Source organism: Phragmites australis, chromosome 8 (genome assembly GCF_958298935.1).
Source record: "Phragmites australis chromosome 8, lpPhrAust1.1, whole genome shotgun sequence".
Taxonomy (NCBI): domain Eukaryota; kingdom Viridiplantae; phylum Streptophyta; class Magnoliopsida; order Poales; family Poaceae; genus Phragmites; species Phragmites australis.
The window spans coordinates 51,931-65,965 of record NC_084928.1 but is presented as its reverse complement, the minus strand read 5'-3'; the positions used below and the strand labels follow the sequence as shown (position 1 = coordinate 65,965).

The following is a 14,035-nucleotide window of genomic DNA, read 5'->3' as shown; positions in this document are numbered from 1 at the left end:
GCCTTAGCGTTCAACGATTCAAGAGTACGTCGTGTCTGACTCTGATGTGCTTCCCGTTGTAGCAATAAAAAACTTCAAAACTTCTTCACCGGAAAGAGCTTCGGCTTCAAGCTGCAAGCTCCGATTGCCGGTGACAAAGTGACCGGGAGTTCCTTGCAAGGACCAATGTGTTATTTTGATATTTTTCAAGAGTGTCTTTGTAAGTACTGCTATATAATACTTTATCTATATGTGTGAAATAGATTCCGGTTTTTTTTTAAAAAAAAAGAGAGAGCAGAGAGAACAATCAAGGATGCTTAGCTGAATTTGCGTCCTCTCTCTCAACAAGGAATTTCAAGAAGCACTCTTTACATGGTACCCGACCAAATAGAGATCAACTTCCTGCACCTATATGGTACTATCAGAGGAAATACTCTAGCCTACGGACACTGTTCGAGGTCATCATCAAGGACTCTCGAAGCATAGAATAGCTATAGGTAACTGTCTAAATAGTATTTTAGTTAATCACCAGAAGGATTATTATTTATAATCACAACTTCGATGATTAATTAGAATTTTATTCCGATAGACTCGGCACGTGTTTACTTTCAGGATCGGAACAATATCTTTACAATATATAGCATCAAAATACAATTTAAGAAAGATCAAATAATTAAATTACATTATAAATTCTTAAACATACAACAAATTATTACAGTTTACAATAAAAAAGAACTAAAAGGAGATTAAAAACTATTCAAACTCCTAACTAAAAAAACCTACTCACCGAAAGACTAAAACTATACAACAAACTGTCCGTCGCACTGGCCGCCGTCCTCTTCCTCACGCTGTCGGCGATCAGCAGCATAAGGACAAGAAGCAACAAGAAGCTGCCCCCGAGCCCGCTGGACCTCCCTCTCATCGGACACCTGCATCTCATCCGCACCGCGCCTTCGACCGCATCCTCGCGCGCTACGGGCCCCTCGTCTACCTCCGCCTCGGCCCCTCCACCCACTGCGTCGTCGCCGGCACCGCCGAAGCCGCGCGCGACCTCCTCAAGTTCGAGGCCAGCATCCCGGAGCGCCCGCTCACGGCCGTCACCCGCCACCTTGCCTACGGCTCCGAGGGCTTCGCCTTCGCGCCCTACGGCCCGTACTGGCGCTTCGTCAAGCGCCTCTGCATGTCCGAGCTGCTCGGCCCGCGCACCGTCGATCAGCTGCGCCCCGTGCGGGAGGCCGAGCTGGGGGCGGTGCAGACAAGGACGAGTCCATCGACGTCAGCCGCCAGCTCATCCGCATGTCCAACAACGCCATCATGCGCATGGTGGCCAGCGCTCTGCCGGGCGACATGACGGAGGCGGCGCCAAGCAGGTGGCCGAGCTCGTGGGGGCGTTCAACCTCGAGGACTACGTCGCGCTCTGCCGCGGGTGGGACCTGCAGGGTCTCGCGCGAGGTGCGCGACAAGTTGGACGCGCTGCTCGAGATCATGATCACGGGCAAGGAGCAGAAGCAGCGCTCGCCGACGATCGCCAAGACAACCAAGGACTTACGCGGCGGAGGACAAGAACGCCGTGGTCAAGCTCACCAGGGAGAACATCAAGGCCTTCGTCCTCGTGAGTTGTAGCTCGTGAGTTACTCCAGATTAATTCAGGCCGCAACCTGCTATATATATGTACCCTCCCTCTCACAGGACATCTTCACCGCCGGGTCGGACACGACGGCCACCAGCGTCGAGTGGATGCTCGCGCACTTGATCAACCACCCGGCCTGCATGGACAAACTGCCGCGCGGTGGTGGGCACGTCGCGGCTGGTCGGCGAGCAGGACGTCGCGCAGCTGCCCTACCTGCAGGCCGTGTTCAAGGAGACCCTGCGGCTGCAGCCGCCGGCGGTGTTTGCGCAGCGGGAGACCATCGAGCCGGTGCACGTCCGCGGCTACACCATCCCGACCAAGACGTCCGTCTTCTTCACCATATTCTCCATCGGGCGTGCTGGGAGGAGCCCGAGAGATTCATGCCCGGTGGCGCCGGCGCGAACGTGGACCCCAAGGGGCAGCTCATGCCGTTCGGGAGCCGCCGCCGCGCCTGCCCTGGCATGGGCCTCGCGATGCAGGCTGTGCCGGCGTTCCTCGCCGCGCTGGTGCAATGCTTCGACTGGGCGGTGCCGCTCCCGCCTGGTCAATCCAAGGCGCCGCCATTGGACATGGAGGCAGACGGGCTCGTCTCTGCCCGGAAGCAGCCGCTCGTGCTCTTCCCCACCCCGCGCCTCAATCCGCTCCCCACAACTCCCTGAATCGACGAGGGTTGGCATCATGGTTCGCGTTACCGATCGGAGGTCGGTTACCGACCTCCGGCGGTAACCGAAAAACCGCGGTAACCGCGATTACCGGTCAAAAATTCAAAAAAATTTGGAGAAAATTCATTCGGCAAATTTTAAATTTTTGCGAAAAAATCATGTTTTTGCCCTCTCGGTAACCGAGCGGTTTGGGTCGGTTACCGAGCGGTTTGGGTCGGTTACCGAGCGATTTTCTCGCATTTTTTATTCGGTCGGTTACCGAGCGGTTTGGCTCGGTAACCGCTCGGTTTTCTCGATTTATCGAGCGGTTTTATCGAATTTCAGCGCAGTTCAACAAAAAACCTAAAAAAAGGTTCAATCTTGTAAAATCAATAACTAATTCATCCGAGCTTCAAATCAAGTGAAACAAATTTTGTTGGCTTCCTTGTAACATGATCTACATGATAAAAGTATTTATACTCATAAAAAAGTTCAAAATTTTCTGTGAGAAATTTTATTTGTTAAACCAAGGTAAATGCATAGTTTACTCTTTGCTAATCCAAAAATCATGAAACTAATTTTGTTAGTCTTCTTATATGATCCTATATCTTTTAAAAATATATGAACTCATGAATTAGTTATTGTAACATGCATGATTGTGTAAATGTGTTGTGACTAGATTAATTCATAACTGACCCATCACACCTTAAAAATTAGTGAAACCACTTTCATTAGCTTATTTATATTATGATTTACGTAGAAAAAATAATAGTAGACATGAAAAAATTAATTACAGTGATTTTTCTTAACATATTCACTTTATGCTTGTGAACTTTGTAAAAATCATAGAGAATTTAATAAAATTCTAAATAAAGTGAAATCAATTTTAAAGGTTCTCTTAAAATACGTTTTATACAAGAAAAATATGTGTTTGCATGTTACACTTTTCCTTAACGTGAGTTAATAATTGAGCCGCACGTTTCAATTTTTTTCATTTTTTTCAAACTTTCTCCCTATAGAATATGATGCAAACGACATTATTTTTGAAAATTGTTTTCACAGAAGTTCTTAGAATTGTGTCTAGTTTTTTTTAAGATTTTTTTTAAATTTTTTTTGAATTTTTTTATTTTTTCGAATTTTTTGAATTCAAATTTCGGTTACCGAGCGGTTTTTGAAATCGGACCGGACCGGGAAGGTCGGTAACCGCGATTTTTGAGCGGTTACCAACGGTTTTTTGAACCCTGGTTGGCATCCATGGTCCTGAGCTTGCTTGAAAACAAACTAAGGAATTTATCTGTTACAGCATCATGGATCAAAATTTGTACTTATGTAATGAACTGTGCATTTTTTTTTATATATACTCTCCGTCTATCTATCTACATAAGACGCACTTTATATCTATCTACATATGACGCACTTTAAAATGAAAAAGTCTTTAAAAGTAAATTTTGACCTTTAGTTTTTTATTACAACATATTATCAATTACTATAAAATTAACATAATATTAAAAACATTTTGAAATACGAATTTATTGATACAACTTTTGTAAACTAAATATACATATAATTTGACTAATTATTAGTCAAACCTTATAAAGTTTAATTTTTTCAAATAAAAATACGCCTTACATAAATAGACAGAGAGAGTATATATAATTGGGCTGTGAACACCGCAATAAGATGATCATATTCCCCACATCCCACCAGATTATTCCCAGAAACATCAGACTCAATGTCTCATTTGAATCAGAGGAGATGTTTCATATAGCCATAGCTTCGGGCACAATTCAAAACAGCAGGAACGGTTTTTTTTTTTAAAGGGGCAGTACGAAAAGGCTTATATCAGATAGCAATACAATTCCAGTTATAGCTGATTAAACATACGCCGTTAAGCAACCAAAAGAGGTTAACAGACAAATACTCTAGAAATGTGACCACCAGCTTGTCTGTCATCAGATGGAACATTGCTTGCTAAATAGCGTGACACGCCTCACAGGCAACAGCATTGCTTTAATAGAGTTTTCACAAGGCAACAGCAGCACTGCACCATCCATGATCCATCAGCCCTCTGCAGCACAAATTGGACAATAACATCACAGGCATCAGCTTGTGCCCCGTGAAAGTGGTTTAAGTCGTAATGCAGAAAAGAAAGAAAGAGGCCCTTCACCTACAGCTCTTGCATATGTCACCATCAAGGCATGCTAAAGCCCATCAATGGTAGAGGTGGACATGATGGGTTTAATATATATTGGTCAATGTGGCATGCACATATATGGCAGGAGACTAAAGATGTTAGAATGAAATCTACCTAAATGATAAGACTACGAGAGCCAAGGAAAACAGAACGCATAATTGCTATCAGAGCCAAGAAAAATAGGACATAAAACAGGACTATGGATTTTGCATGTGCATTACCCATGTGGATATGAGGTGCATATGCCCCTGCAGGCGCATTTGCTTTTCCTCCCTAAACCCTAATAGCAAGGTTTATACAGCCCATAAACTATCGGTGTGCGTTAACTCCCTATAATAAAGAGCCATCTACTTAACCCATGATCTCAAAAAACCCGAGAACATAACCCCCCGAGGCAGTTTCTGTAGACGGTTTTACTACCACGGATGGCATGGAGATTACTAAGCAAATAGAAAAAAAGGAAAAAGTCCCTCAACTATTCAAGTGGTTTAAAAATAGTCCGTCAACTATTCAAGTGGTTTAAAAATAGTCCCTCAACTTGAATACCAGAAATCTTCAGTCCCTCCAACCCATACTGAGTGGTTTTGCCTACGTGCACAAGCTGACTCGGATCTGATGTGGGCGTTTTTGTGTGACACGGGCACATGGCTGCCACATCACCAACTTGGTCCCGCATGTCGTTCCCGTTACCTTCTTTTCCCTCTCACACACACCTCTCTCTACAGCACAACAGCGAGCGCAGCACGCCAGTGCTTGTCCACAGGGGAGAAGCGGACGCCGTGTGCAGATGCCCACTGCTGGGGCTCGGCCACCACAGCCTCTGAGGTGTGGTTGCTGCCACCGAACACGTGGAGACGGATGGCATGGAAGCCACCACAAAAGATTCAGCACCCCCTCCGCCAAGTCTGCTGCTTCTCCACGCCCATGAGGAGGTCGAACTTGCTGATGCTCCATATGACCTGCAATTGTCCTGCTGCTACTTATTCCTGATTCCCCTACTTCCTCACTGCTATGATCTAGATGTCCTCTCAGCCATGGTCTAGATGTCGAGGAGTGCTGTTGCCGCTGCTCTACTTCCTCTCCCAACTGCGTTACGGGTGGCTGCTGAACGAGTACTCCAATCTGGGACGAGGTGGGCGAGACCTTGGGGAGGGGAAGAACCGAAGGAAAGGGGAAGGTGAAAAAGAAGAAAGGTGGATGGGTTGTGTCCACCGGAGCTTCTTTGGGGACGGCGCCACAGCCCCTACCTTATTCGCCTTCATGGTGGTGGTACCGCGCCGGCGGGCCTCTACACCCTCTCCGGATTTTGCGGCGGTGGCAGGCACACAACGGCAGGAGGAGAGAGTGTGCGGGAGGCAAAGGGATGATAAGGGGGCTGACTCAGCAACACGTGGCCACGCAATTTCCGACTCAGCATGTCCACATGTGCAAAACCGCCTAGTTGAAAGCGAAGGGACATGTTTCTCATGGTATTAATACTTGAAGGACTAAAGATTTCTGGTATTCAAGTTGAGGGACCATTTTTAAGCCGCTCAAAGAGTCGAGGGATCGAGAAATGGACTTTTTCCAAGAAAACAAATGTAACACAATTTGGCCCATTCTTACGCATCTTTCTGTATTTCTTCCGATAACATGTCGAATTCCTGGTCACAGCCATAGCCAGCATGGCATGGTATCGGTGCCATATACAAGCACGATGACAGAGAAACATGGGAGTTGGCTAGTGTGGAAATGGCAAGGATTGCAGGACGCAAGGTACAAGCAGGCTGGACCATTAAGAAGTGAAATTTGCACGAACAGCCATGAATCGCACGCGGGGGGGGGGGGGGGGGGGGACCTCTTCGAGCCGGATTAGCACCATATTGAGGTGCACTCATGGTTGGGAAGACAGGGAAAGGGGGTCTGAGCAGTATGTTTTGGGCGAATGCTACAGCTGCAACCTTGGTTTGTTTTAGGTGTGATGAAGTGTGGATGTGTGAGAGAGCACACTGGGAGTACAGGCAATACTTAGAATGGAGAAATATAGAGATCGGGAAGGAGAAAGAATGGTATAACTAACATCTGGCGCCCCCCAATAGATCAGTAGGTCATTAAGAATTTCACCTAATATTATAAGGAATACAAGCATGAACCTCAAGCTAACAGCAACTATTCTAAATACACCATCACTCTTGAAGTCTGCCCTAGAAGATTAGAAAATACATCAATGCTATGAGGGTTATAAAAACCAGCAGACACATACTGATTACCATATTTCTTGGTCCCAACTGGCATATGCGATACCAATTGTCTTTTGCTCTAACTATATGCTATTTGGAATTTATATGGATATCAGTCATTATACAAGCTAGATGAGACATAACCATTTGAATTCTGACTTATTGGCAAGGACCGGGTGTTTCAAAAGAAATAAAAAAGGTAGAAGGGACCTTGGGTGCTATTAGCATTGCTTTCTCGATTTTATACAAGTTCTATCACAAAATCACAAGCCTGGCTACGTATTATTGTACAAAATAACAGACCAAGTATTACTAGATGATATAATTGCAAATGATAAACCACAAGATAGTGATGCAAGGACAGTGTTCAGCTCATGCAATCAAAGGAACTTACCCTCTGCAGGGGTCACCCTCAGTAGGGCCAATATAGCTTTACTTGTGAAGAATACTCTTCTTGGGCATTTTAGGCTTCCTCTGGATATGGTTCTGGAAAATTAAAAAATATGAACAAAATTAGAGGCCACGAGGAGAGCAACATACAATTGTTTGAAGAAGGAAACAGGAAGACACCTTTTGTCTTTCTAGAGCCTCAACATCTGTCCTCTCCTTCCAATTGCTCTTACGTAATTTAATAGGGCGGTTCCCAACATATTTTCCTAAACCAGTGTTCAAAAGTCACAAGGGTAAGAGTCAATCAAAGCATGTTGATAAGTGACAGCAACTCAATCTGTAGAACCCATTATAGATGCATACCATTCATTTCTTTTATCGCTGCAGCCAGGTCCGTAGGGTTTGAAAAGCTCACAAATCCATAACCTTTAGTTTTGCCAGTCCTCTTATCTCTAACAACCTGAAAAAGGTGCAAATACAAATTATGGCCGCATAAAATAAAGAAATGCATGCCAAATTCTGCACACAAGGACCAATATACACTGTGCTATGTACAACTCAAGATCTGAATCAGTCACAATTCATAAACATATTCTGAAAACAGTACACAACTATACAGATCTTATGTGCACTATATACTATTCTTGCTGGAATGACATAAAGACTAGCGTCGACACATCACCCCAATTATTGTCAGCCACTGGATCCTAGATGGATGCCTAGATAGTGCAAGGAGCGCAATCACCACCCCCATCTATCCCTTAGTCTCTCCCACTCATACTCAAGCCCTGGGCCCCATTCCCAATTCCTCTCCATCTCAGTAATCCCATGTTCCCCACTCTTTGACTCCATCCATCCCACATGAAGTATAGCTTTAATTTCTGATGATCTCCACTTAGACCTTGGTAGTAATTTTGGGCTTCATGTGCCATTTGGACAAATTTTGGTGGCCAATCAGGCATGCCCGTGGACATCAAATACCGGCGACAGGCATCAACATGATTGATTGCCCATCACGGGTGGTGGGCACTGGGCACACCCACAGCCATAGGATTCCTAATGAGCACGGGTATGGGTGAGCACTACCTGTGCCCATCGCGCCTGATTGCCATCCGTACCCCTGATTAACCAGCTGCCACTGCTAGGGATGGCAATGGATCGGGTCAGGGTTAGGTGGAGCAAAACCACGCTCAACTCGAAACCTGACAGTCTTGACCCGACCCGAGACCGAAATGACAAACGGGTGAAAAATGGGACCCAAATCCGCACCCGCCGGGTGCCCGTTGGGTTGGGGAGCCTCGCTGAGCGTCAAGGAGGCCGGGAAGGGCGGCTGCACGGAGGCCAGGCGTCGGGTCGGTCGGGCGGGGCGGCAGCGGGGCGGCGGGGAGGCCAGGCGGGCCAACGGAGGGGGTGGCGGGGTGGCTAGGTCGAAATGCGCGCCCAACCCGCTATAGTTCGGGCACCCGACCCGTCAAACCCCTGGGCGGGATTTAGCACCCGAACCCACACCTGTCGGGTGCAGAACCCGTGAGGACCCGAACCCACGGGTCCAGCTGCCATCCCTAGCCACTGCTCTCTCAGGCCAGGCGATATGGGGCAAGAGGTGGTAGAGTGGCTATGGTGGTGGTCCAACGCGAGGATGGCAAAGCAACGCTGCCCGTAACGGTGGAGAACAAGAATGACGGAGTAAGCCTAAGGCGCGTAGTAGTGGTAGTGTAGAGCAGGAAGCAGCCTCTACTTTCAAGGAGCCTCAATCCTTGTATCCTTCATCTCTTTTAGCCCGAATCACCACCTCCTAATTTGTTAGCTCCTCTCTCTGTAAATCTATGTGAGCCAATTTGACTTTCTTTATGTGGGATTTGAGTATGAAAGTAAGCAACAACCAACTCAGTAATCACTAGCTACTTGATGTTAAGCTACAGATTTCTTCAGCGATGGGCAAGGTTACTTGAAGCTTGATTTGTTTTTTTAAAATTTTGCTACTTTGTATGTGCCAACGAGTAACCGTTGATGTCGTTTTTCAAGTGTCCCTGTGGAAGGAAGCTCCACAAGACTGGCCATGGTTTTAAGACAATTCTGGGGTGTGTTTGATTTTTGTTTACTTTTTTCCATCCTCTTTATTGGTGGATCTTGTTGGGTTTCATCTCTAGCTTACCCAACTTGCTTGGGACTAAAAGGCTTTGTTGTTTGAAAGTTTGACACCGGATTTGCCATACTGTAGCTCATGTTTTACGTGATGTTTTCTGTAAAGCTACCTATCAATTATCAAACTTTTTGCAGGGAGATGTGCTATATATCTGCAAGGCTTTTGAGGCAGAATTACTTTGAACAATATTTCTACGTATTGAACAGGTTGATAATTGGCCATGTATATCACCACCTTGTGCCAAAACTAAAAACCTGAGTATTATGTGAGCTTGAGTTTTGTATAAAAACTCTTATGAAAAAGAGTTTGAGCATGAAGAGTATTTGAGCGTTAAAGAATTTTTGGATAGAGGGAGTAGTTACCCTTGCCATGTTGAAGGAGGGGAACCGTGAGAATGCTTTGGAGAGAACATCATCATTAACTTCGTTGCCCAGATCTCCACAAAACAGCCGATAGTCGTCTGTAAATTGTTGAGACCCAAGGAAATGAGAGAAGGGTGAGGCACAAAACAAAGGAAATTGAATGAAGAGGTGTCATCGTCAGTACTTTCGGGCCAGTCGGTGAGGGTGGGGTCCTCCCAGGATTGTCCGGCTGCGCGGCGAGGGACGGGTTTCTTGCTGGTGGAGGGGTCGGAGGGCCTGGCGTTGGCGGCGGCGGCGGGGTCGAGGACGTCGCTGGTGGCGAGGGCAGCCTTGACGCTCTGCAGCGCCTCGGGGGTGATGGTCTGCGCGTCCCGCTGGAAGAGCTGCTGCGCCTGTTGCAGCTGTTGCTGGTACTGCTGGTAGCTGCTCGCCGCCATCGGCATCTGCGGCTGCGGCTGCGGCTGGTGCTGCTGCAGGTGGAAAGGGAGCGGGAAATAGTTGGCCCCCGCCGGAGCCGAAGACGAAGACCCAGGAGGCGGAGGCGGAGGATTAGTAGGCATAGAGGCGGATTGACCTTGCGCGGCTGAAGCCTAACCATGGATGGATAGATTAGTATGGCCATCAAATCCGCAACTAGCTGAATCGAGAGAGGGAGAGAAAGATCTAGATTAGGGTTGCGCACCAACAAAAAGAAGGAATCGATCTCTGTGTCCGGATGGATGGATGGCAGGGAAAGAGGACGAGGGCGACGCCTCTCGGCGAGACAATAATAAGAGGATTATGCAAAGCGAGACGAGGATAGGGGAGAGGATTATGCAAAGCGTCCGTCCCATGCTCCACTCTGCGTTCTTGCCATCGGATTGAAAACCAAGGCACAAGATTGGATGAAACAACATCCTGGTATGGTATGGTAATGGTAATGGTACCCGTGCCAAATTATCTAAATCCTACACTCAACATCTATTTTATTTTTCACACACGTCGCTAAGACAAATATAAACAAAAATTTATGGTAGGATATAGGGAACGGGCTCTTGTGTATGTTTTTTTACGCCCCTTAACTGCGTATACTTGTAGTTTCTGCTCATGTACAGCTCTAAACATCTTCCAAACGGAGATGAAAAGGGGTGCATGCACAAGTCATTGGGGGTAGCCGGAGGCCGAAAGAGCAGCAGCTGACCAGCATGGAACATGTTCTCTGTGTTGTTCTGGAGCTTACGAGAATCCATTATATTGCACCGTCTTTTATCAAGCCCCAACTTCATAGCAACTCCTTACCTAGTCGAGGTACAACAGGCATATTGATCACACGTCTTTTATTTGCCCACACGTAATCAATAAGCACACCTGCTGACCTGCAGATGCAAAAGAACAACGCCATCATGAATGTACCTAGTATAGCATTCAGACTACAAGTTAATTATGGATGTACACAATATGGACGGTGCGCAAGATCTGACAACATGCGAGAAGGAGGTTCTGCTGAAAACAACAACCATAATTGGACATCTAAGGGTAAGGATCACATAATCAACCGGAGCTACACTACTGGATCCAAAAAGCAAATTAAACATTACCTTGACCAAGGCCGAACAGTTGGGCTGATCAACCATAATCCTCATGAATATGAACCTTTCTATTTTGTCACCCTCCACGTGAATGTAATGCTGTTCTCACCAGAACCTCTTGCTGGTTTGGTCACTGGTCACTGCGAAAGATCGAAGAAAATCTGTAGTACAAGGACGGCCAGTACTTCTCTAGTATTGGCATCAGCGTTACGATCAGCGGCAAAGTAAAACCAAGCACACTAACATGATAGACTTATGCAAAATGCTCCGGTGAAACTATTAGAGATCACCGGACCATCCGGTGAGTTCAAAATTTATCCTCTAAATAAATACACATCTCGTGCAAAATGATCTGACGTGTTCAAAGCCTCAATGTCGAACCATCTGGTGTTGTATTCAATTTTGTCTTATAAGTCAAAATACTCATGTGTGTATTTCTTTTTGAGCATCGGACCATCCGGTGTTTTCTTCCAGAAAAACCTCTTCTGTGACAAATACTCCGGTGTGAATTCTTTTCTGAGCATCAAACCATTCAGTAAGAATAAATGTTTCTGAGCTCGTCCAATTCAAACTTTATTGAGCTTTAACTTCTCAAAAACTCATCTATGGGCTTCTCTAAGCCACATAGTGCTAGAATTTTATAAGTATACATACAACCAAGTCTAGACTCAACTAGATCAAACTACTACTCTTAACCTCTCTTTATAGTACGGTCAAAAGACTAAGAAAGAGACATATACTACTTTAAATATCCTTCATCTCCTTATAACACTTAGAACTAGAAGATCCTTAATCTTGATGCTCACATCCTTACTCTGTTGAGCAGTCAAAAGACAAGTAGTTTGCAGTTTTGTGAGCATTATATTTTTGAGAAGCAAACTCGTTTGAGGTTCAGCAGGTTTGTTCACACAACTATAGTCATTCTTGACTATATGCATACTGATTTGTGGGGTGAAGCACCAGTTACTTCTATTGGAGGTGAAAAATATTTACTAACCTTCATTGATGATTTCAGTATGAAGGTTTGGGTCTACATCCTAAAGTCCAAGGATGAGACATTTGTTTGTTTTCGTCAGTGGAAGGCTATGGTGAAAACACAAATAGAAAGGAAGGTCAAATATTTGAGATCAGACAATGACATTGAGTTCCGCTCGAGAGAGTTTGAGAAGTATTATCGGGACGTCGGCATTATTCGACACTACACCACAGTTGGTACTCCACAGTAGAATGGAGTTGCGGAACGTATGAATAGGACAATGTTGGAGAGGACCCGTTGCATGCTCTCTTATGTCGGGTTGCCACAAAATCTTTGGGCAAAGATAATTACCATATCATGCTATTTAGTTAATCGCTCGCCTTTGATAGCTATTGAGTGTAAGACACCAGAGGAGGTGCGGTCTGGCAAGCCACCTCAGTATGATCACTTGAGGGTATTTGGTTGTCCGGCGTATGCTCATATTCGAGAATAAGTTGGAACCTCGAGCATTGAAGTGTGTTTTGGTTATGATGATGGAGTTAAGAGGTATCATTTGTGGTGTAAAGATTCAAGACCCCCTAAGGTAATCGTCAGTAGAGACATGACCTTGGATGAGATGGTGATCGTTACTCCAGCTTGTCGACAGTTGAGAGAGGCTTCCACTCCCGATGGAGCTTCTACAGCTTGCCTAACGTGTTGTGCCTTTGCACCTCACGCACCGTGTCTCTGTGCTGCACCACTGCGCACCTCCGCGAGCTCAGCGCCGCCGCTCTTGCGTGGATCTCGCCGCCCCCGGGCGGATCCGGCCCTTCAGCACCCGGATCCCGTCGTTTGCGCGTAGGGCATTAGGATCCGGTGAGGCGGCCCGAAACACCAGAGGTTGGCTAACCAAGGGGGAGGCGGCGCTAAGTTTCGGTGCCGCCCGAGCCGCCCTTCCAGAGCGACACGGGGGCTCTTGATGGATATAAACTAATTGTAACTGAGGTATCATTGAAAAAGCAGGTGTTAGGAGCTTTAAACATATGGTTTTCTTTTCTTTCTCATGTACCACCATCTTTAAAGCATACATCTTGGCACAAATCTGAGGTACCAACATTCAGGGGAAGTAGGTCTTGGCTAATTTGTTGGAAGTACGTATGTCATGTTTGCAACGTACAATTCTGAACTATTACAGTTTCCTCAACATTTCGATTTAACCGTTGCCTTTGGTTACGTTGCTTGCTGAGAGAAGACAGGTTAACCTCTCTCTGGTTGAGACGAAGAGGGATTAATTTGCTGTGGAAGGCTACTTTACAACGGCGTATGTCAAAAATACTGGGAAATCTGAAGTGGTGTGTGCCTGAATTTTACGAAAACTCACAGCCGTTGTTGATCAAATCAGGCGGCAGACGCTAATATGAGATCACATCGAAATCACCATACCGCCGCGAGGGGGTAGTAAGGAGAAGGCAGAAGATGCTCCGAGCCAGCTGAAAGTAACGGAATACCCTGCTTGTGTTCAAAGGATGCCTTATCGTTACGTAACACCAAGCAGAAACCTAAACAAACAAGCTCTTAACCGACTGAGGTTGAGGAGGGGAGGCCCAGCCCGGGAAGGCCGCACCGTTCCCCTGTGCGCTTGAAAACTAACGGACTGAGCAACCGAGGTGAGTGAGACGCGCACGTGGACGCCGAAAGCACAAAGAATTTTTTTAGCCTATTTAATATTAATATTTTAATAATAACCGGTGAGGATCTAAATTTTTAGAAACTAGCTCTTTTTGTCACGCCAACGAGTTTGGCGTGACTCACTACTTGGTCACGTCAAGGAGCCTGGCGTGATTAGGTGCCATATTGGCGCGGCCAGCCCCATGCCACGTGGGCGTGCCGACGTGGCAGCCCTCAGTCGCGTCAGGGTGTATGGCGTGACAGAGCGTCATACAGGCAGCTC

General features: G+C 46.3%; 1 protein-coding gene and 1 pseudogene across 1 annotated transcript; one reads left to right on the top strand and one right to left on the bottom strand.

Moving 5' to 3' along the window:
• The first annotated feature begins 351 nt into the window (after positions 1 to 351).
• Positions 352 to 2,271, top strand: LOC133927480 (cytochrome P450 93G2-like; annotated as a pseudogene).
• A 1,719-nt stretch (positions 2,272 to 3,990) lies between these two features.
• LOC133926058 (uncharacterized) lies at positions 3,991 to 10,421 on the bottom strand. Its single transcript, XM_062371795.1, has 7 exons — positions 10,244 to 10,421; positions 9,746 to 10,151; positions 9,562 to 9,659; positions 7,417 to 7,513; positions 7,234 to 7,319; positions 7,058 to 7,149; positions 3,991 to 4,318 (listed from the first exon to the last, which is right to left on the bottom strand). The coding sequence occupies exons 2-6, from the start codon at positions 10,119 to 10,121 to the stop codon at positions 7,096 to 7,098; spliced, it is 711 nt and encodes a 236-aa protein (XP_062227779.1). The 5' UTR covers positions 10,122 to 10,151; positions 10,244 to 10,421; the 3' UTR covers positions 3,991 to 4,318; positions 7,058 to 7,095.
• Between the last annotated feature and the right edge of the window lie 3,614 nt (positions 10,422 to 14,035).